Source organism: Ptychodera flava, chromosome 5 (genome assembly GCF_041260155.1).
Source record: "Ptychodera flava strain L36383 chromosome 5, AS_Pfla_20210202, whole genome shotgun sequence".
NCBI classification, from domain to species: domain Eukaryota; kingdom Metazoa; phylum Hemichordata; class Enteropneusta; family Ptychoderidae; genus Ptychodera; species Ptychodera flava.
Genome location: NC_091932.1, coordinates 40,129,528 through 40,154,558, shown reverse-complemented (window position 1 = coordinate 40,154,558; position 25,031 = coordinate 40,129,528). Strand labels below are relative to the sequence as shown.

Sequence of the window (25,031 nt, the reverse complement as noted above, 5' to 3'; positions counted from 1 at the left end):
ACTTATGCTGTATTTTCTTGGTGTCGCCTCTCATGCTGTCGCCTGTTAGGCAACAGTAACAACAGCAAGAGAATACCGTGTAAGTATATACACTGCAGAACTCTACATCTGATTTTAATCAGATTTGTATATTTTCTGGAAGTCCATCATTTGTCATTTAATCGTTAGGAATATTTCTACATGTAAGTCAGTGTACAGATAGGGTAATGAAAAGACTTATAAATTGATTTTCTAGGATTTTCAAAATTTTCAATCAGGACATATGCTCTCCACAAGCAAGGTTTGTGTATGTGTGTGTTTTGAGTGCATGTCTTCACACTGCAGTTTGGATGACACATCTTGAAGTGTTCTTTAGAGTACAAACATTTTAATACAGTGGTTGTCTCTGTCTGCAACAATCATCTTCCTTGGAACACTGTCAGTCATCATCAATCCTCTGGGGTATTTCAACCCATCTTCCTTTCTATCGACACGGCATATGAATCTACCACTCTTGTCAAATTTCTGAATGCGATGATTACAGTCACTGACGTACACATATCTGTCTGTCGAGTCAAGATATATGCCACATGGCCCATACAGCTGACCATCCTCTTTACCAGGGATCCCAAATTTGTACAGGAACTGATCATCTGCATTGAATACCTGAATTCTGCTATTACCACAATCTGCTACGAATAATAGCTCTTGTTTGTCATGAACGATCAGGTATGGTCCTTCGAATTCACCATTCTCTTCACCATATTTACAAAATGATTTGATGTACTGGCCATACTCTGTGTACTTTCTGATACAGTGTCCTCCCTTGTCTGTTTTATCTCCAAACTTTCCATCCCAGACTGTCACATAAACAGCGCCATCTAGTGGACTGATACTGATACCTCTTGGATGTTTCAGTTCATTTTGTCCAAAGGTTGTGATGACTTCTCCATCCTCATCACTTACAATCACTTGTTTGTTGTTGAAATCTGTCATGAAGTATCTGTCATCAGCTGATACTGCTACATCCATTGGTAAAAAGCTCTTCTCAAAATGTGTATATTCAAAAGTTTTCTTCCAATTTCCATCAAAGTCAATAATTTGTATTCTGTGGTTATTAAAGTCAGCAACAACCAAATCTCCATCATTGTTGATTGTCAAATCCAATGGATAGTCAAACTCTCCTTTATTGTTTCCCTTCTTTCCCAGTGTCTTCACCAATCCTTTGATGACAGGAATTTCAAATGGTGATCCTGGTACTTCCTGATTGCCTATTGTCATGGCAACTTGATATTTACCATCCATGTCTGTGTTAGCAGTCACTGTGTATGTTCCGTCTCTGTAGTCAGTCACATAAAGGTTTGTCTTTGATCCATCTGGTTTTGTCAATGTCACTTTCACTGCTTGTCTTGGAAACACTGGTTTTCCAGATCTATCCTTGGTTGTGATCAGTAGATTTATGGATTCACCTTTCAGCAGACACTTTGGAATGTTGTCAACTGTACACTGTGAGATACAGACATCAGATTTCAGCAATCCCAGCATTCCATCTGTTGTGATGTCATCAGAAGGGAAGAACTCTACCACTTCATGTTCTGTACTAGGTTTGGTATCCATAGCAACCAACTCTTCAAGTCTGGCCCTTACACTTTGACTTTTGGAGACTAGCTGAGCTGCATTCCCATGATGCATCAGTGTTTCAGTAAAACTGCAAGTACTGATAAGGTTTTCATATTTCAATTCAAGGTCACTGACGTCACTTTCAAGACCTTTGACCTGTAGACTACAGTCTGTGTCTAACTTTTCTATCAGCTTTCTTTCTTCTTTTTCTATCTTGTCAATGAGGGCGTCTTTCTGCTTCCTGACTTTCTGTTTATTCACCATACACTGTTCTATCACTTTCTTACATGCATCCTTGACCACTGCTGTGCTTTGGTCAACTTCTCTTGCTTTCACTTTCAACTTTTCAACCAGCACTGACAACTCCTTGTTGCATTCATCTGCCACTTCTTGTAGATATCGATGATTATGGTCAGGAGCACGGTGATCAATTATGGTACACTCACTGCAAATGGGAATCCTACATGTATTGCAGTAATATTTGATCTCGTTATTTGGATGAACTGTGCAGTTTGCAGTTGCTTTTCCGTGTTGTCTTTTGCTCTTTCCTTTCTTGTATTCTTCTACAGTCAATATTTCATGCATGGCTGCTCTTTTCATTTTCTTGTGAATTTTTTCACTGCATACCTCACAGTAATACTGCTCACAATCCACACAAAACACTGAAGCTTCAGTTTCTTCACAAAACTCACACTTTCTCTCACTTTGGTGGGAGACCTCTTCTGCTCTCTTCTTCACAAATTCCAACATTGAATTCATGTTGAAATTATTGTCAAGACCAGCCACCCTGTCTTCAGGAAGTTGTACTGACTTCTGACAATTAGGACAGTTCAAACTTCCAGTTTTCTCCACCAGTTTTTCCAGACATTGTTGACAGAAGGTATGATAACATGGCAGGATTTTTGGATTCTTGTACTGTTCCAGACAGATTGGACAAGTCAAAAAATCTTCTCCAATTTCATCCAGAATTTCTTCAGGTGTTGCCAGCTTGGAGGCCGCCATAATGATATTGCTGTTGACCAGGCTGTGGTGAAAGTGATCAGAAGCTCAGCCTGTAAAGTCCATATATGGTCTTCAAAGTGATGTTACTTTGCATGAAATTCATAGGAAATTATCAGGTACTGACCTGGCAGTGTCAATAAACCTTTGTTTAAGTCAGCAAACCAGGCACTGGTATACATGCAGATATTACCACAGGGCGTTGTCTACATGTCCGTCCCCAGGGGTGGGTAGGTGTTTCGTTGTATCGCTAATAAAGATATATTCTACCAACCTTTGGTGTTTCGGTCTTAACTTAGCACTGCCCTTGACAATCTTGCGTATACGTTTTATCAACATGCTGCGTCTATTATCTGATGAGTTTGAGTGCCTAATTAGCCAAAGTAAGCAGGTATGTAAGGGTCCCAAATTCGACAAAGTGAGCGTCGAACTGAGCGTGGCAAAAGACAAAGTGAGCGTCAAACTGAGCGTTGGAAATGGCAAAGTGAGCGTCAAACTGAGCGTTGGAAACTGACAAAGTGAGTGTCAAACAGCGTTTGATACAAAGTAAGCGTCAAACTGGGCGAAAAAAAGAAGAACTGAGTGCTAAAATGTAGCGAATATGAGAAATATAGCTTGCATGGGTGCTCAGTTAGCGCGTACTGGATAGTACACGATTTGCCAGTTGGCTAATAAAAACGTGTTTACAATGATGCGCCCAATATTGGTGTCATAATTACAGTTAATTACAGTTTACTCTTCGTAGTCAAAAAGAATAAGAGATAGGAGTCAAGGTCCTGCAGTCGACGGACCTCGATGGAGCAATGTCAATCACTATCTGTAGTGTAGACAAATGGCAGGCAGAGCGAGGTCAAATATACGTCATTCTCTATGGGTTGACCGAGACTGAAAAGTTTTGAGCCAATCATAAGCTTACGCCTGAAGCCGAAAAAATTACTGTAACTTTCACTTTTTCGGATGAAAGATGTTCTTTCTCATTGCTTTAATTCTGAAACATTTGTCATGATAAGACATTGTTCGACAATCGTGATGTCAAATGGATAGAAAATCTCGGTCATCACATGCACAGAATCCCACGTCAAAAAAACGATCATCGCATAGAGTGTCACGTTCAGCAAACGATTTCCAGACAATGTGTTTATTCAGGCAACGTCTAAATTGACCTTTCAACATCAAGAGTCTTTGGATAACAAGTCTGATTTATGTAGAATCATTATTGAACGTACGCGAACTGTATGTCAGTCAAGTTTAGCCACGCTGACAGGACTTCAAACAAATCAAGTTCATGGAATTTTCAGTGCTGCAGTGGGCTCAACCCTCTGAGCATAGGGAACCAAGAAGTCTGGTTGTTGTTGTTGTTTGTATTGTTGTTTATGTTTATTAGTCGTGTTGTTGTTGTTGTTGACCAATAAAATTCAACGAACATAACTGTTGTGTTGTTGTTAATGTTTCAAGCGTAACGTAGATGTCATAAGAAACGCTACAAGGACACTTGGCCCGATACAACTGCCGGCCATATGCTAACGCGTACACTCTCTTCTCTAGTGTATAATTATAAAAAATGACAGGAAGATTCATGAAAATTGGTAAAATGTCCCTCAAAAATTTTGTTGGGAAAAATCGCCGTCATGGATATATAAAAAATGGTGCCAGTGAGCGGCGTCGCTTGACAAAAACGTCGGCATTTTATGGCGATCAGCGCAGAAATGATCTGAGAAATTTTACTGTGCAGCTACAATAGTCCACACACACATTCATTCAAAATCATCAAAATGCAGAGTGATTTTTATCTAGAGAAGCGTGGTCCGTAACGACACATATCCCGGGCCCCGTCGCGACCATGGTAATATTGATGCGTGCAGCCGTAAACTACGTCGATATGTCGGTCAATTTATATTTTTCTTGATTATTTCATAGTGATCGCGCCAACTAGATTTGCAATATCTCTATCACTCTGTAAAAAAACTACAATGCTATCAACACAAGACATAACATTGGTGTCGTGTGATAAACACATAAATATTTCTAGTTTATTCCTTGCTTACATTCATCGTTCTGTTCGCTCAAAGTTCAAAGAATACCTACCATTCTGTAATCTTGAATGCAGAGCTTTGGACTTCAAAACAATTATACCAGCAGCGTATTTTATTGACACGAACTTTATAGCAGAATTCTTTCTTTATTGAACGTGTTTATGAAGTGATGATAAACTTGATCGTAGAATTGCTCCAAGTCCGTAGGCGTATAAATATCAAAATGGCATAAATTTAAGGAATAAACTTCGCCTACCCGGTTGTTCGCATGTCGGGTTGGTGATAGGCTGTTACGTAGTTGTGGGGTGAACGATGTGGCTAAAACGTCGCAACCCATCGTAGCAGTTAGCCAATTTTAACTGGTAATTTCATTGCCTTCTTTATTGAGTACAAGGACATTCATGTTGCTATCAAATATAGATAAAAATAGACACGACAAATTGTCCCCAGACGCGATGTCGATATTTGCTATCATGGAATGGCTCTACCGATGTATGACCAGAGTTTTACTTCCCGATCTCGCACCAATAGAACAAAATTTGGATGTCGTAATTAACTTGAACTTTACATCTGATAAATTGTCAACTATTTTTTTGACATCGATTACACCTAAGACATGCTAGGGGGTGTTCGTGAAATGCACCTTTTGTTCGGTATTTAGTTTGCAATATTTTACAGACGGAAGAGAATGGACATAAGCTTACGCAACAGTGACAACGTACTTGTTTATTTGACCAAGACGTAGATGTACACGCTCTCTCGCTCTCCCCCCCCCCCCCCCAAAATACTGCAAACTGTAGCCGTTCATGCCATTTAGCGCTGTGCCTGCGGTATTTCCGCGATCGTTAGGAGTAGAAGAGGTGTGAATGATTCACTTCCAGTCTGTGGTAAATGACTTTTCATGAATATTCAGTCTCTGAGCAGCGGTAATCCTGGCGGTAAGTGAGGCAGAGGTATAAAAATGGTAATTGTCATGGCCTTGAAGCGAAATCTGTTCGGAAAGATTATCTACCTGAAACAGGGCAACAGTAACAGGGAATGTCAACTCATACCAAATCATTTTGCGGGATTGACGACTCATTGGGTAACGCCATAGTGAATGTAAACATCGACCTGGCGGGACGCGATCTCACAGCTGATGGCAAAATTAATTATACCACATCCTATCGTTGGAGGCGCCATCATGTTCACTTTGACGCTCACTTTGACGCTCAGTTTGACATTTTCCACAAAGTGCTCGATCGCTCAGTTTGACGCTCAGTTTGCCATTTTCCACAAAGTGCTCGATCGAGCACTTTGACGCTCACTTTGTCAATTTTTGGGGTCTTACATACCTCCACAGTTACCAAGGGTAAATTACTAATCTGTGGACGCTCTCACCAGATTATCACCGGATTAAATTTGACGAGTCAACAACGAACGCACCAGCAAGGTATAACTGAAGAAAGGGCTGAAACTCTCAAAAGCCGTGTCCAGAGGTGGTCCGTAAAACTAGTGGACACTTTATATTCATGTATTCAGAAACAAACAGAAGGCAAAACAAACTTATATTCATTTGTAAACGAACAGGTCGGAAAGGAGGACCTCCCAGGAATGCGTGGTATGTGTTGAACACACCTTGGTAACGTATCGGAGATGTGTTTATACTCTTCCTGCTGGCCTGGCAAAAACCACGTTGGTCGACGTGCCTAACACCGCATCGAACTGAATCAGACTTCACGGGGAGCCCTATATTGAAAAATTCCGTGTTAGTCGAGAACAAGAACGGAAAAGACTTTATTAACTCGACATTCGAGCTCGCCTTCAACTTGTCCAGTTTATCAACTGCGTTCTTGCAATACGTACACTTTTGTATTAGTCTTATTTTTCAAATAACAAAAGACATGTTTTACATACGACCGATTGTGTGCTCTGCAGTACAAGCAGTGTTGTGGGTTGGTGACTACGTGCCTGCAGATTTTATACACCGCGGTATTTTGCTTTGAATTTTTCAATTGACCCCATGTGCTAAGTTAAAACACAAACAAGAAGGTCGAGTGTTCTCTCTGTAAATCAAGAAGCATTTCGAACACGAACGATTCCGATATCTTGACCTCAACATTACCATGGATGTAACATCCATGACATTACTAGCTACGCAGCTCGAAAGTTATGCTCGGAAACAGGACGGGAACATTAGTCAAAGCCGGATTTTGCATGGAAAGCATGCAATGTACTGCATACTGCTTATGCTCCCTTGGGTCTGAGACTCCCGCCCTCTCGGCCATAAACGTCATTGAGCTGCCAAGAATATGATAGTGCAGTCGCGTGAATCTGTGTATATTTTGATACATTATTTTATCAATCCTTATACTCAACTACCTAACGCATCAAACAAGGGTCATGTCAGGTTCTTAGGACGTTCTCCAAAAGACATATAATCGATTAGTGTCGCGGAATGATTTTCACCAGGTTTGACGTTTGAGAACTAATAAATAACTGGTCGTCAGTGTGTCTTCGCATATCAAATCGACAAGTGTATTAGTAACCTTGAGGGATCACATCCTTCACGGTAAAATTGTTTTTATACAAAACACGACGGAGGCACAAAAAACAGTGCATTTGCATTTGTGTCCGATGTACACATCTCTGTTATTCCATTCTATCAGTCGACGAAGCCTACGTCATATTGTAGTGAACTCTGAGCAAAGTCCCACATAACATGTAAAGACGAGAGGGTGGCCATATGATGATGGATTGCATAAACTTCGAAGTCTAACATCCTTAACTGTAAAGCTGCGGTTTTTATACAAAAAACACATTTTTGGTAAAGCGAATGTGCGAGGGAAAGACGGGAAAGACACCGTGATCGCGCGACTGAGTCCGACAGCGGCGCAAGTAGTGTTTCCCCGACAGTCAGACATATACAGTATGCTATATCATGCATTTCTAAAGCGTGTCCAAACGTTGACATAAAAAGATATGTCCAAAAGGTTTTGATTATATATAGTTATTACATTGTTACGCAGGGTTTCACGCGGGTTCAAAACTGACATAAAAAGATATGGTGTCCAAAAAAATTCGTTTTATTCAGCTGACTGATTTATCGTCTTTGCTATCGCCTAAACATCCCCGTTTTCGTTCGACAAGACCGTGACATCAATATCTCCCCAACGTATAGATCAACCTGGTTGAGTATTTATACTGTGCTTCCAATGTGTCTTCGCAGCTTTCATCTCGTCTTGAAACGAATAAGCTAAGGCATGAAAATACTTTTGCCGACTGGTCAGTTTTTATGTAACAAGCGGCGAGTTTCCTCCCCCAAACGATGACCGGCTGTAGTCAAAAACATAGATTGTCATGTCCGTGTTTATAAACACCGATGAGGGGAGCTTGACCCTTGATCCCAAAGCATGTTGGCTAATTTGTTTACCTCTATCGATCATGTGGGCTTAAACTAAACATTTCTAAGGTCAAAGGTTTCTAGTTCCGGCTTCCGGTCTGACGGACCACATCGGGACACTGACTCCACCACTTCGATTAGTGTTCTATTGCTCAAAGAAGCAACCGACGAAGGCATAAATTTGCCTGTCCCCGTTTAAACATGTCAGAAAACTGTTGACGTTCGAAAAATTAGGAAATGTTTATTGTAAAGTAGATTTCTGTGAACACGGCTTTTGAGAGTTTCAGCCCTTTCTTCAGTTATACCTTGCTGGTGCGTTCGTTGTTGACTTTGTCAAATTTAATCCGGTGATAATCTGGTGAGAGCGTCCACAGATTAGTAATTTACCCTTGATTACTTTGGCTAATTAGGCACTCAAACTCATCAGATAATAGACGCAGCATGTTGATAAAACGTATACGCAAGATTGTCAAGGGCAGTGCTAAGTTAAGACCGAAACACCAAAGGTTGGTAGAATATATCTTTATTAGCGATACAACGAAACACCTACCTACCCCTGGGGACGGACATGTAGACAACGCCCTGTGGTGTCACCTACTCTAGAATGTACTGTACCTTGGACACTCAAAGTCTGAGAAGTCATAAATATTGAAATGATAAGAATGTGAATACATGATAGTTGGGACCAAACAGATTTTGCTATTTGGCTAAAATAGTCCTCCCACAGAATAATCGTCAAAAGAGTTAAAATGGCAGGTTTTAATTCAATTTCAAATGGTAAATGATGTTTGAAATTAGTGCACTATAAAATTGTGTATTTGGAAATTGGCCAACTTTAAGCAGTGGAACATGCCATACATAGGCAGATGACTGTGCAGTTGTCATGGTAGACATGATTTACTATTAACCTTACCTACAAAATCGAGACACAGTGAGAAAAACTTAGCGTCGAGTGTAGGTCACACCTTTTAAACAAAAAACTGAAAACTCCTTGTGAATGATCAAATACACAGTGGTACAATGTTGCTTCTGTTGCTTGGTCAAAATTTTCTAGTCCACACACTTTGGTAAGGTTGGCATTACTGGTAACTCTCTTACCAAGGAGGTAGAGTCTTTGCCTTAAGAAACTCTCTTGGCTGGCAAAGTTGGGTCCAAATTAAAATGCAGTAATCATCATTTTCACAAAGGTCATAAGATCAGAGTATGAGAAATTGCTTCAGAATGCAAGCAGAGTCTCCTAATTGATTTCATTATATTTTAGTCACTCAGACTGCAGTCTACAGGATTTTTAGTTTAACATACGAGTCACAGTTCATACACTGGTAGCACATTCTCATTCTCATGGCATCATTGATTTGTGAACTTAATAATTAAGTCATGCACATAAACGTACATGTATACATGTCATGGCTATTCAACATCAAATCCCCAGTACAAGGGCAGTTAATTGACATGTCTCGTGCACCTTTTGACAAAAGATGAAATGAAGAAGACCTGGTTTCAAGTAATGAACGTTTAACCTAAAAAATAGGAAAACAGAACATTTCTCATGAAAGTCTGTGACACGTACTGCTGCAAAGAATTCACTGCACTACAAAACTAGCGGTAAGTATGACTTTTGCAGTGCTGTCACATGTGCATCCTCGTAAACCACGCACCTCTCTACGGCAACAGCTCAGCGCTACCCATTAAGATTTTTGCATAGGTCAGCGGAGCGGAAATTATGCTCTGGCTCGCGAGAATGTCACATGTGCTACTGAACCGTAACAGTTATGCTGTAATAATTTCATAACAAATGAGATGAAATGAAAGTGATGATATTGAAAAAGGTGGGTATGGTGTGACCGCAGCTGTTTTCATTAGATGAATAGGTAACTACAAGTGGCGATAATCCTTAAATGACATGGCATTTCATTGTGCCAATCAACCAGTCAAATCAAATCAATATGCACATCAGGATTACCAGACCATCCTACTGCTTACAAAGACCTGTTGCTTGGCACAACAGGTCAAGACACAGATTTCTCGGCTCACAATTTCCTGGCAACTGGGAGTGTGCATGGGATCGCCAGTGTGGGAAAAATCGATCCCACACTCTCAGAAACCGTCCCACACTCTGCACTATATTACACAAGCTCTGATTGGATGATAAACAGCCTTTTGTTCCACGCACAAAATATTATCTAATGGCACGATGAGTAACACATAGACTGAAACTAAAATTAAAGCAGGTCAGACTACAGTGACAGATGACAGCATTGTCATGATTTTGGATAATGTTGTAAGTCATTGGTGGAAGACTCACAAAGATGGTGAATTTTCAAAAAAATGCCGCCAATGAAACGGTGTTGCTCACATTTGATTAGAATTGGTACATACATGTACTAGTATTGGTACCAAAGATCATCGATGAATGTTGTTTCTATCTGTTCAGTGCAGCAAAATTCTACATTGATGTTATAAAGTGCAACCAGAAAAAAACAAGAAAGAAAAAAGCAAATAAGGTTTGCAACTTAGGTTGTGGGGTCAAATTAAAAATAGCGTCAATGACACTGTAGCTCCCATCCTGGACCATTTAGTGTTTGTTCTCTGGTCAGATATTTGAACATGTGTGAGAGGGATAAAGTGCATGAAGTGAAAATACTTAAATGTAATGTACTGGAGACAGTGAAATATGTTTAATGTATTTATTCAGATATAAAATGGAAAAAATACAGAATTAGAAATATCGAATACTGTGATACAACCATTAACTCAACAAGTCATTGACAATGACATAGTCCCCACTTGTAATAGGAGTATTAGTCTTGATGGGGCAGGAAATGTGGTCATTAAGAAGTATCACTGGAGTGTATATGTTGAGATCTATGGGCACATAGGTCTATGTCGTTGTTCCCAATTTGAAACACATGAGGCATGTCTAAGTTATGGCTCTAAATCGGGAAAAAAGATCAGACCTCTAGCAGTATTGGCCAGCCAAGAAATACATATGCACATAATAAATGAGGTACAAGATGTGACATCAAAAGGTCTAATATCCTATCAAAATTGGAGGGTATAGAACTTGTGGTTACTGAGATATGCATATATATGTATAATCAAGGTCAAAGGTCATCGAGGTCACATGACATTTTGAAAGAAAAATTATATTGCTAATTAATCCCTATATGCCAAAAACTCAGACTCCATTCGCTTGCCCCGAATTAGATGTGTGAAAAATTAATGAGGTAAAGCGTGTGTTGTCATAAGGTCTCCCATCCTACTAAATACAAAGGACATAGCACTTGTGGTTACTTATTTATTGACATAAACATATATTTTAGGTAAAAAGTCATCGAGGTCACATGACATTTGGTCAAAAAATTTCTCTCCTATAGTTATCCCTATATACCAAAAATCAGACATCCAGCTCTATTGGCTTGCTCAGAATGAGATATGTGCATAATTAATGAGGTACAGTTTGTGGTGTCATAAGGTGTCCAATCATACCAAATATGAAGGGTGTAGCACTTGTGGTTACTGAGTTATGGAAAAATATGTATATTTGAGGTCAAAGGTCACCGAGGTCACGTGACATTTTGTCAAAAAAATTGTATTGCTAAGTTATCCCTATATACAAAAAATCAGACCTCTAGCTCTATTGGCTCGCTCAAAATTAGATATGTGCATAATTAATGAGGTACAATATGTGGCGTCATAAGGTGTCCCATCATACCAAACATGAAGGGTGTAGCACTTGTGGTTACTGAGTTATGGACAAATATGTATACGGATAGTTTTCAATCGGATTCGAACCCACAACATACGGCATCAGTCGCCTAGCTATTTGAGGTCAAAGGTCACCGAGGTCACGTGACATTTTGTCAAAAAAAATTGTATTGCTAAGTTATCCCTATATACCAAAAATCAGACCTCTAGAGCTCTATTGGCTCGCTCAAAATTAGATATGCACATTATTAATGAGGTAAAATATGTGGCGTCATAAGGTGTCCCATCATACCATATATGAAGGGTGGTAGCACTTGTGGTTACTGAGTTATGGACAAATATGTATATTTGAGGTCAAAGGTCATCGAGGTCACATGACATTTTGTCAAAATATCCGAGATATCTGCGTGAACGGATGGACTCACGGACGGACATGACCCAATCTATAAGCCACTGGACTTCATCCGTGGGGACTAAAAATTGTGTCACTGCATCCTTTTTGCAATATGAATACGATGAGAAACTAAATTTTTATTTTCGTGGCCTTATACATGGGAGTCTATGGAGATCTGCCTTATACATGGGAGTCTATGGACGTGTAAACTAAAAATATGCAAATTTCACCACAATTTGCCCAAATTTGGGAAAGGTCACTCCTATGCACTTCCTTACCAAGTTTTAAATCAATCGGACTTGTGGTTTCAGAAAAAAAGATTTTTGACCAAAAATGGGAGAAAATTACAAAAAAATTCATGAAAAATAGCAAGTCCAAGATACTGACCCAAGATGTGCACAATCATTTCAGGTCAGCCCAAAGTACTTACATGCTAATTTTTCATGTAATCTGCTCAGTGGTTATTGAGTTTTTTCAATTTTGACTGTTTTTTACATTTTTTCACTTAATTTGCATATTTTTGGCAATGACAACTTCATTTGAACAAAATCTCATCTACAGCCCATCATCCATGTACACACCAAATATCAAGATGAAATGTGCAGCGGTTTTGGAGTTTTTGATGTTGACGGACAGACATACAGACATACAGACAGTTCCCTAGCCTATAAGAATAGCTTCCATTGCCATATATACATATGGCTATGGGAGCTAAAAAACAAGCTATGGCCAATAGTTGCCGTTTACATTTATGGCATGAAAGGTCTGCACAAAATACATTCTATGGTCGGGTTGGGTCTAGCTGGGCTTGCACGAAATACATTCTTTACATTTAATACATTTAATACATTTTTTACACGAAAGGTCTGCACGAAATACATTCTTTACATTTAATTTATTTTTTACAATTTATGTGACGAAAGGTCTGCACAAAACAGTGTTTGATCTAGAGTGCGCCATTGCGCATTTTGCGCAAAAAAAAAGCTATGGCGCTATTTTCATAGACCCAGGCGCCATTTTGGACGCAATATTTGCGGGCCGGTGCCTGGTAATTTGTTACCGCCGGGTCGCTATTTTTTACGCCAATGCTCTATGATAACACAAGGATTTACCGTAATGTGGTATATATTCGATCACGACATTTTGCGACAATGACGTAAGTTGGGATGACGTCTTTGACGAGACGTGTACAGAAGGCCATGCATAGCGCATGCAAACAGCTATAGCCTATATGACGGTCACTATGCCGTGACTGTATATTGAGTGATTTTCTTATAAAGCCGTCGGCTGTCTCCTCACCCACGCCCGACAATGAAGCAGGTACAACGATGGAAGCGTCAGAAACTGACACGCAGGCCGTGCTGCCGGTTCGCATCAAAGCCGCACCCAACAGCACAGGTGAATATAATTTTGGAATTTTACCGTTGACTTCGATATATAAGCTCACTGTTGTACGTTATGATCAAATAGCAGGCAATGCTTATGCGGTATAACTATTTTACACGATGAGTGGCTGGGGCTGGTATCACTATCAGTGCATGGTATTTTGGACGCTATTGCTGACATTTCTTGGGTCGAACAATATATCCGAGTGGCAGGGCAGGGAATGGTTATGTTTGTAAACTATCTGCGAGTTTCCGAGGACAAGTCACTTGTTTATTTGTTCGTTTGTTAGTGCATAGTGACTCGCATACCAGCGTGGTAGCAACGTTGGGTGTCCAGTCTTACAAAAACGGTTTGGATATTTCGTATTTCTGTCATCAAACAAATAGAGAAGAGATTGAGTGAGTTTTTTGTCTCAGTTTAATTTCCCTCAAGTATACGCAAATCTAGTATTTTACAGTTTTGATAATTTATTTTTTTTCTACTTATTTACTTTTATTTTACTTTTCCTTTACTCTAAACGTGAAATTTTTGAAGAAATATGAAATACTAGATATGCGTATACAGAGAAACATTAAATTGAGATAAAGGACACACTCACTATACATTTGTTTGAATGTGTTCAAATCTAAGTTTACTTTTTCTCTGGATACCAAATCTAGTATTTTACATTTTTAATAGTTTATTTTTTGAACTATTTATACACTCTTTTATTTTATTCCTTTACTCTTTACTTAAAATAAATTCAGAAATGAATTCAGAAATGTTACAAGTGAGGGTAAAATCTTTATTAAAATCAGATTTGGCATTTCAGTGTTTGCAGCTAAATAAAATAAATCATATTTTCTTCTCTCAGGTGGAGTGGCTGTCACAATTGCACTGGCTGTACTATGGACATGATGGATGGTAGCTGATAGTACATGTCTGCAATAAAACACAGGACACAGACAGTATTGAGTTGAGAAAATGGTCAAAATTAAAAAAACGAATAAAAGTGAGTTAATAAATGTTGACTCACCTGTACGTCACTTTTTGTAGAGATCCTTCTTGTGGGTGAACTGCCAGTCACTGCAGTAACTTCATATTATTTGATTGAAGGGACAGTAGCTGTCACTTTTAATAGGCTGCTTTCAGTGTTTTTATTCTGAGCATCAAATGTTTTTTTTTAATTCTCCAAAGATCAAGTTTGCCAACAAAGTTCGTATTTTCACTCTATTTCTAGCAATGTTATTGTTGACAATTGAATCTAGATTAAATTGTGAACAATAAAGGTTTATAAGTAAAACGTAGTTGACAAAATGAATGCTAGTCAAATAACTTGAAGCTCAATAGAAAACTGCAGTTGTTGATTGACACAAAAAGAAAAATATCAACAGTTACAGCTACTGCATCTTTTGTCAATTCCTTCAGCGCACAGTGGAATCTGTCTTTGCAAATGTTGCCTGGCAACCCAATCTTTCAATTATTAGCCTTTTAAAAACAATTGCAAATTTAATTTGATCAATAATTCCTGGGGGCACTTTGGGATCAACAGGGGCCCTCTTTAAACATTGCAAGGGGCACACCATGGCCCCCTTTTTTTGCCAATGGCCCCTTTTTTCAAGGGAGTGGGCCCACAATGGCCCTATTTTTGAAGTCCTAGATCAAACACTGACGAAATACATTCTATGGTCGGGTCGGGTCTAGCTGGGCTTGCACGAAATACATTCTTTCATTTTAAAACATTTAATACATTTTTTACACATAAAGTCTTCACGAAATACATTCTTTACATTTAAAACATTCAATACATTTATTACACATATGGCTGTGAAATATGGGGACATGATCGAAATTAATGACAAGTGTAACTTTCTCAATGTCATGTTAGTATATCTTAATTATAGATTATCCTAGGAGTCTCTAAACATGCACCGTCTGATGGTGTTGTTGGAGAGCTGGGTAGATATCCAATTCACTTTATGGTGATAAAGCACATGCTCAAATACTGGCATCGTTTGGTTTTATCAGATGACATCTTATTGAGATCTGCTTATACATCCAGTTGATTTCAGATTGGTATAAATATATACAAAGCATATTCGAACTCTCACAGTGGGAGCGATATATGGTCTTGTGTTTGCAATATTAATTCCACAGTTAATAATGTATATGATAGTTTATGTGAAACTTATGAACAAACATGGCTGAGAAACATTCATAATGATACAAGGAAGTGTGGAATGCAGAAGAATAAGCTCCGAACTTACAGACTTTTAAGGCAAAATTTGAATTTGAAAGTTACTTGCTAGATATAAGATCTTTTACCTATAGGTGGTGGCTGACAAAACTAAGAATTTCGGATCACAACCTACAAATAGAACTGGGTAGAAGGTCAATTCAAAAAGTTCCTGCAACTTAAGATTCTGCAAGTATTGTAAGTCATTAGTTGAGGATGAATTTCACTTTGTCATAGAATGTCCAAAATACAGAACGTATTGAGATGGTCTATTTTCATCCACATAATCCAGGCTTTCTTGATTTGAATGACAGAGAAAGTTCATGTATATCTTTACTAACAAAGATAAACTATCTCTTGCCAAATTTATTTCTTGTACTTTAGTTCCTCCCCCAGCAGCAGCTTCATCAAGTGTTTGCTGAGTTTTGTAATTTTTGCCTTACCACACTCCTTGAGTGTGATGTTGAGCAATAAAGTATTAGAGTATTATTTATTACACGAAAGGTCTGCACGAAATACATTCTATGGTCGGGTCGGGTCTAGCTTGGCTCGCACGAAATATTAATACATTTTTTACATTTATGTCACGAAAGGTCTGCACGAAATACTATGGTCGGGTCGGGTCTAGCTGGGCTTGCACGAACATTCTTAACATTTAATACATTTTTTACATTTTTTACATGAAAGGTCTGCGCGAAATACATTCTTTACTTTAAGACATTTAATACATTTTTTTACATTTTTTACATAAAAGGTCTGCACGAAATACATTCTTTACATTTAATACATTTTTTACATTTATGTCAGGAAAGGTCTGCATGAAATACATTCTTTCATGTATAAATGTATTAAATGTAAAGAATGTATTTCGTGCAGACCTTTGTTGTAATACATGTATTGAATGTGAAGAATGTATTTCGTGCATGGATAAATGTAAAAAATGTAAAACATGCAGAATTCTTGACTACTGGCCATGGATGTAAAAAACATGCATATCAACTTCTATAGCAATGGGACTAACAGATCCTACATACATTTGCACATGTCAATAAAAAAAAATCAGCCAGAGAAAGATTGACAAAAACAAAAGAGTAATACTAAGTTTCAACCAAATCTGACCAATGCTTACTGAGTTTTAGCCATTGCAGGATTTTTCCTTTTTTCTCCTCATTTGCATATTTTTGGCACTGACATGTTCATTTGAATAAATTCACATCTCACCCCTAGGTGCACCTGTACACCAAATACTAAGACAGTAGGTGCTGCAGTTTAGGAGTTTTTGATGTGACGGACATACATACAGACGCCATTTTGCCACCTTATAAGAATACCTACCATTTGCATATATACATATGCATACCGTATATGGGAGCTAAAAATTCAGCAAAAATACAAAATTCAAGATATCTCCACAATATACACATAACTGTATAAGGTTTACCTTAGGTACTTGCACACTAATTTTCAAAGCAATCAAAGCAGAGGTTCTTGAGTTATTGATTTTTGACCATTTTCACAGTTTTTAAGCTCATTTGTATAATTTTGGCAATGCAAACTTCATTTGAATAAAATCCCATCTAAAGCCCAGGATGCATCAATACACCAAATACAAATCTAAAAAGTGCAGTGGTTCGTGAGTTTTTGATGTTGACGGACATACTATACATACATACATACATACATACATACATCCACATATACATACAGACAGCCATTTTTTTTTGTTGGACATCTCATCCGTAGTATCGCATTAGTGACATGGAATGCTAGATGGCCACAAAGTAGGATAGTCGCTGATACAGTTAAACATTCAATGTTTCCAAAATGAATTTAATGCATTTCGTGGTCATGTGAGAAAAAGAATCTCACACACCAAGGACCTGGGATCAGATTTCTCACACACACTGGGGATATTTTGTCTCACACTCGCTACAGGCAAGTGCAAAACAAAATATCCCCAACTCGTATGAGACCTCTGATCCCAGGTCCTTGGGGTGTCAGATTCTATTTAATTCTCACCCATAGCTTGTATTTAGACTTACCACTTCATTGAGATGGCATAGAGTTCATTATGGGAAGCGGCTGTCCTCAATCCCTTATTCTTGCATTTGTGGTTGTCAACAGGACTGTTTATGTGATTATAGCCCTTTTTCTTCTCTAAAAGTTCCGCACAGTGAGAAAATTTGCTCAGAGATAAAGCTGATCAAAAATCTACCCACACTTTAAATTTGTCAATTGACTTTCAATCGTTGCTTTTAGTGGATTCATTTCTCTAAATATCAAAGCTTGGATTCAGTTGATGTCAGGAAATGCTGTCGTTAAGTGGAGAGGGTTTGTGCAAGATGAGTTCACTTAAGGTAATTGCTTTTTTAATCACGACCAATGGCCTTGGTATTCAGTGGGAAATCTAATCCTGATGTTATTCAATCAATGAATGACTTTATCCTTTGCTTTGAGGGAGTTTTCCACGGAAGTTTTAACACTTTTATGGATTAAGTCACCAACTATTGCTTGATACTCATATTATAAGAAACTTTGGAGCACAGTGAATCAGTGAATATTCAAAATATATATATATATATATATGGTATATATATATATATATATATATATATATATATATATATATATAATATATATATATATATATATATATATAATTTATTTATTTATTTATTTATTTGGAAGCTATTTAGGGTACTGTGTCACTGAAAAGAGTGTAAGACTTAAACTCTTTGCTTTCCTCACAGACCTCACAGAAACTTTCAACCATTGTCTTTCAAAGTCAAAAATTAAAATCAGGATCAGGCTGCAAATTGTGGTACCAGAGAAACCTGAATTATGTACGTCACACATGGCATTCAAAATGGCCACCATCCCTGTGTTAACTCTTCGTGAAAAAAATTTCAATTTTCACAAAAATAAGATCATATGTATTCCAAGAGCTTCAAAATAAACCTGCATAAGTGGTAGATCAAAAAAGTATTGTAAAAATTTGAGAAAATTATTGCAAACATTTGGGAGTTAATATCTGTTCCAGAGGTGCATCCTACCTATTAAATATCTATATGCATCCTACCTAAGCCTAAAGATTGTTGTTGTATTTTTCCATCATTAATGACAAGAGAAACAGTTTAAGTACATCCTTAAAGTTTTTATTTCAACAATCTGGCTATACAGAAATTGTACTACCGGTAAGAAAAAAAAATCAGTATAGTATAATAGACCAGTGACATCAAGTTTTTGTGTGGAACAAGTACAACAAATATAAACATAGCATCAATTACACTAGGCTCACATTTGCTTCGATATGGCAGGCCAGAGTTATAACTAAGTTTACCCCTGGGAACATGCATACCAAGTTTAAAAGCAATCGGACAAGTGATTTTAGAGAAAATGATTTTTGACAAAAAATGAGAAAAATTGGCCTAAAAATACAAATTTAATATGAAAATTTCACTACAATTTGAAGGAGCTCAACTAAGGTTGCATACCAAGTTTCAAGGCCAATGCTACAATCTTCCATACCAAGTTTCAAGGCAATGGGACAAGCGCTTTAGAGAAGACGACTTTTTGAACAAAAACAGAAACATTGCCAAAAAAATACAACTATCAACTATCACCACAATTTGAACAAATCTAACTAAAGTAACCTAAATAATCTGCATACCAATTTTCAACCAAAAGTGGACTGTGGTTACTGAATTTTAACAATTTGCAGGATTTTCATTTTTTTTAACTGTTTTCATATTTTTGACACCGACATGCTCATTTGAACAAATTCACATCTCCACATGTGGGTGTACCTGTAACCAAATACTAAGACTGAAGGTTCTGCAGTTTTGGAAATTTTGATATGGACAGTCATATATAAATACCGATGTCTCTGACTTAACAATATAAGCTCTCTTAGTCACCGTATACATTACCAAATGTGAGCTAAAAAGGTTGGAGATTTGAAAGTGTTAAGAATGTCAGAGACTATTTATCAGATTAATTTTATCCATGGTCGGTATTTAGAAATCACAAATTGAAATTCTTGATCAAAATTATCTGTAGACTAATCAGGCAACAGACAAACTTATTTTTATAATAAGATCATACAACTTAATATGTGTACTGAAAATATGATTTCTTTGACTGCTGTCATTGTATCACCACTTTACATTACTAGCAAACGTCATGCCTTTGGTCAAGTCCTTCATATGCAAAACTGAAAGATTATGGAATATGTAAATTATAAATTTGTTTACACAAAAGTGCAAAATGATTTTCACTAGTAGTGTTATATAACTTTATCATGGTTCATCAACTTTGGTCAAGTCCTTTCAGTTTAATGTGCCTATGGAATGTTCATTAAAAATGCAAACTTAAATAGCTGACATGAAAATACAAATGTCTTTCACTAATACAATATCATTGTCTCATCAATATCCATAGTAAGTTTCATAAACTTTGGTAAAGTTCGTTAAAGATGCCAATTAAGTTACTAACTGATGTGAAAATACTCAACAACTTTCATTATTGTTTTATCAAATAGTATCGTCAATGTACATTGCAAGTTTTGTCAACTATAATCAAGTCTATTCAGATACATTTCTAATTAAGAAAGTTTGCTAATTATGAAACTAATAAGTTGGGGTAAAAATGCAATGCTAAATGACTTGCTCTATTGTTATATCAAGGTATTTTCAAGGTATCTTTGGTCAAGTCAATTGAGATCTTTATCCCTCATTAGAAAGTTCATCAAATAATTAACTTTTCCTCTAAAGTTATATGTACTCTGATATATCCTAGAGTGATCAACATTTGTAGCACATCTCATCAAATTCTGTGCAGCCCTTCTCAATGTATATCCATTTTTTCTAAAAGTATGACTGGTAATTTAGCAAATAAGCATAAATATATATGAGACACAGCAAGGAAAATACACTAAAATTACATCAAGAAGGACGTTAAAAATGCTGTGAAGAATCCTGAAAAATATCAGTGGCACTGCTGTGATACATGAATATTAAATATCTTATCCTTGCACACAAGAGGAATGTTTAGACAAAAAATGAGACATAATAAGTGAATCTCTACAATTAGGATATGATAAAAAGACAACTCAACCTAAGACAATACTTCTTGATAGAGATATATGCTACTATAATTTTACATGATCTGATGTTATGTCTTGAGGAGCCATCTAAAGTCATCTAACTTTAACCTGCTGAAAAGTGAAGTGTTTGTCACTTGCAAATTTTTTCAGTGCAATATTTCTATGAGATCAATAACTGTTTGAATTTTCAAGATTGTTGAAGAACTTCTAAATAAACATCTCAATTTCAAAACCTTGTCACACATATACGGTAATTGAGAATCGATACCGAATTATGCTGAACTTCTTTCAAGACTTCCAGTATTTCTAAAATAAGTACTGCTGACAATATCCATTAATATCTTATGCAGTCATTGTGAGAATGTCTAATTTTGATTGATGACAAAAATTAGCAAATTAATAATCTAAATCCTAATCTGTTCTTGTTGTGTTGAAAAATAATCTGTGATAATCTACATTAACCAATTTCAGTCCAATCTGATCAGAGCAGCCTGATCGAGAATGATCGGTGGATGACTCATCAGTCAGGGATAGAAATTAACTTACCTAGATACTCTGCTAGACATAGATCTCTATTACACATCCCTTACTGTAGAATTGATGTTACAAAAAATGGCCTGATTGGACGTGTGTCACGACTTTTTAATGATTTGATTGATAAGGTTTAATTGTGATGTAGATGTTTTTGAAGAATTTCATTCAACTTTTAAAAGATATGTTAATTTGTTTTTTGTCAATGTTTGATGTTTAGAGAACTTTTATGTTTGTTTAAATCTTAGTGTATTTTATCCTTTTCTTTATTTTCTGGACAGTAAGTGGCTGCCTGATGGCACGTTGATGAGCAAATCAAATCAAAATAAAATAAAATAAAAATAAAACTTAGCTTGTTAATTTGCAGCTGAATTTCACAGCTGATGATATCTCTGGGATGACATTTAATCTTACTGCTATCAAAAGATAAGCTATCATATATCTCTCTGTAACATAGAAATGGATCTGTCTTTGGGAGTGTCAGTTCAATGAAAAATGGAATTTGATTTATTCAGGTTCAGATGATTAAGTAGGCACATGTCTGATCATGAGTGTGAATTAAGTTTAATAAGAGAAAGTACATAGACTGTTTACAGTATCTAGTTCATTAGATGGGCAAGTGTACAAATGATGGTTGAGAAGACATTGGCACATCAACAGTTGCTTGTAAATTGAATATGTACATTACTCCTGGTCTAATGTGTTTGTGGTAAATTTTGGTCAGTGATGATTGAGTGTACTTTGTTTTGCACTTCTATCAATCTTGAAATTTTCTTTTTTGTAGAATTATAAAAGCTACAGAAGCAGCATGATCACCTGTCTTCACTTTTTTTCTATTTGAATTTTAATTACTTGAAGGGGCAGTGGCATGACACTGATCCTTAATTATTTACACATTCACTAACGTTTACCAGGTTTTCAATATGTGCATATAGTGCTTGATTAACAACAGATTTTCTCAGATTTCTTGATTTTCAAGCTGTGCATGAGTTTGAAAAGCCTCACTAACTCCACAGCAGAAGCAAGTTTTGTTTCTGTGTGTGTTTTGAGTGAATATTGTGGTGTCTTCACATGTTACAGTTTGAATAATTTGCTTCATGACACATTTTGAAGTGTTGAAGGTCTTCAAAGTACAAACACTTTAATGCAGTGGTTGTCTTTGTCTGCAACAATTATCTTCATTGGAACACTGTCAGTTATCATCAGTCCTCTGGGGTATTTCAATCCATCTTCCTTTCTATCAACACGAGATATGAATCTTCCACTGCTGTCAAATTTCTGAATGCGATGATAGCAATCACTGACATACACATATCTGTCTGAGTCAAGACATATGCCCATTGGTCCATACAACTGACCATCCTCTTTACCAGGGATTCCAAATTTGTACAGGAACTGATCATCTGCATTGAATACCTGGATGCAGTCATTACAATTGTCTGCTACGAATAACAGCCCTTGTTTGTCATGAACTATCATCCCTGGTCCTTTGAATTCACCATTCTCTTGGCCATATTTACCAAATGATTTGATGTACTGGCCATCCTGTGTGTACTTCCTGATACAGTGTCCTTCCTTGTCAGTGTCGACATTTCCCACCTTTCCTCCCAGTCTGACACATAAACAGCGCCATCTAGTGGGCTGATACTGATACCTCTTGGGTGTTTCAGTTCATTTTGTCCAAAGGTTGTGATGACTTTCCCATCCTCATCACTTACAACCACTTGTTTGTTTTCCTTGTCTGTCATGAAGTATCTGTCATCAATTAATACTGCTACATCAATTGGATAAAATGCCTTGCCAACCTGTTTAAATTCGAAACTTTTCTTCCAATTTCCATCAATGTCAGGAAATTGAACTCTGTTGTTTCTAAAGTCAGTTACCACCAAATCTCCATTTTTGTCGATTGTCAAACCATACGGTTGATTACACTCTCCTTTCATTCCCAGTGTTTTTACCAATCCTTTGATGACAGGAATTTCAAATGGTGATCCTGGTACTTCCTGATCTCCTATTGTCATGGCAACTTGATATTTACCATCCATGTCAGTGTTAGCAGTCACAGTGTGTGTGCCATCTCTGTTGTCTGTCACATCAAGGTTTGTCTTTGATCCATCTGGTTTTGTCAATGTCACTTCCACTGCTTGTCTTGGAATCACTGGTTTTCCAGATCTATCCTTGGTTGTGATCTGTAGATTTATGGATTCACCTTTCAGCAGACACTTTGGAATGTTGTCAACTGTACACTGTGAGATACAGACATCAGATCTCACCAATCCCAGGATTCCATCTGTTGTGATGTCATCAGAAGGGAAGAACTCCACCACTTCATGTTCTGTACTTGGTTTGGTATCCATAGCAACCAACTCTTCAAGCCTTGCCCTTACACTATGACTTTTGGAGACAAGCTGAGCTGCATTCCCATGATGCATCAGTGCTTCAGTATAACTACAAGTACTAATAAGATTTTCATATTTCAAGTCAAGGTCACTGATGTCACTTTCAAGACCTTTGACCTGCAGACAACAGTCATTGTCCAACTTTTCTATCAGTTTTCTTTCTTCTTTCTCTATCTTTTCAATGAGGTCGTCTTTTTGTTTCCTGACTTTCTGTTTGTTCACCATACACTGTTCTGTCACTTTCTTACATGCATCCTTGACCTCTGCTCTGCTTTGGTCCACTTCTCTTGCTTTCACTTTCAACTTTTCAACCAGCACTGACAACTCCTTGTTGCATTCATCTGCCACTTCTTGAAGATATCGATGGTTATGGTCAGGAATGCGGTGATCAATTACAGTGCATTCAATACAGATGGCAATCTTACATGTATCGCAGAAAAAATTAATCTCATGCCTGGGATGAATTTTGCAATTTTGTATCGATTTTACAGATGCTATCTTGCTCTTTCCCTTCTTGTATTCTTCTACAGTCAATATTTCATGCATGGCTGCTCTTTTCATTTTCTTGTGAATTTTTTCACTGCATACCTCACAGTAATACTGCTCACAATCCACACAAAACACTGAAGCTTCAGTTTCTTCACAAAACTCACATTTTCTTTCACTTTGATCAGCGACCTCTCCTGTTCTCTTCTTCACAACTTCCAACATTGAATTCATGAAGAAATTATTGTCAAGACCAGCAACCCTGTCTTCAGGAAGTTGTACTGACTTCTGACAACTAGGACAGTTCAAACTTCCAGTTTTCTCCACCAGTTTTTCCAGACATTGTTGACAGAAGGTGTGATAACAAGGCAGGATTTTTGGATTCTTGTACTGTTCCAGACAGATTGGACAAGTCAAAAAATCTTCTCCAATTTCATCCAGAATTTCTTCAGGTGTTGCCAGCTTGGAGGCCGCCATAATGATGTTGCTGTTGACCAGGCTGTGGTGAGACTGACCAGAGGCTCAGCCTGTACAGTCCATATATGGTCATATCAGACTGTATCATGTGATGTGTTTTGCATGAAATTCGTAGAAAAGTATCATGTCCTGACCTGGCAGTGTCAATAAACTCTTTGTCAGCCAACATACCAATACCACACTGCCTCTTGAACAGTCAAGTCTTAGAAATCATAAATGTTACAAGAATACAATACCTGGCTATTGGAAAACAATGGGCTAGAAAATTTTCCTTCAAAGAATAATCATGCTAAGGTAAAATTGGCAGTTTGATTACAT

General features: G+C 37.4%; 2 protein-coding genes across 2 annotated transcripts; both read right to left on the bottom strand.

The window, feature by feature from the left end:
- Positions 1 to 351: 351 nt before the first annotated feature.
- Positions 352 to 2,601, bottom strand: LOC139133715 (tripartite motif-containing protein 2-like). Its single transcript, XM_070700479.1, has one exon. The coding sequence runs from the start codon at positions 2,599 to 2,601 to the stop codon at positions 352 to 354; it is 2,250 nt and encodes a 749-aa protein (XP_070556580.1).
- A 20,225-nt stretch (positions 2,602 to 22,826) lies between these two features.
- On the bottom strand, positions 22,827 to 24,713 carry LOC139133714 (tripartite motif-containing protein 2-like). The gene has a single exon (XM_070700478.1). It carries the CDS (start codon positions 24,711 to 24,713, stop codon positions 22,827 to 22,829), a length of 1,887 nt encoding a protein of 628 aa, XP_070556579.1.
- Between the last annotated feature and the right edge of the window lie 318 nt (positions 24,714 to 25,031).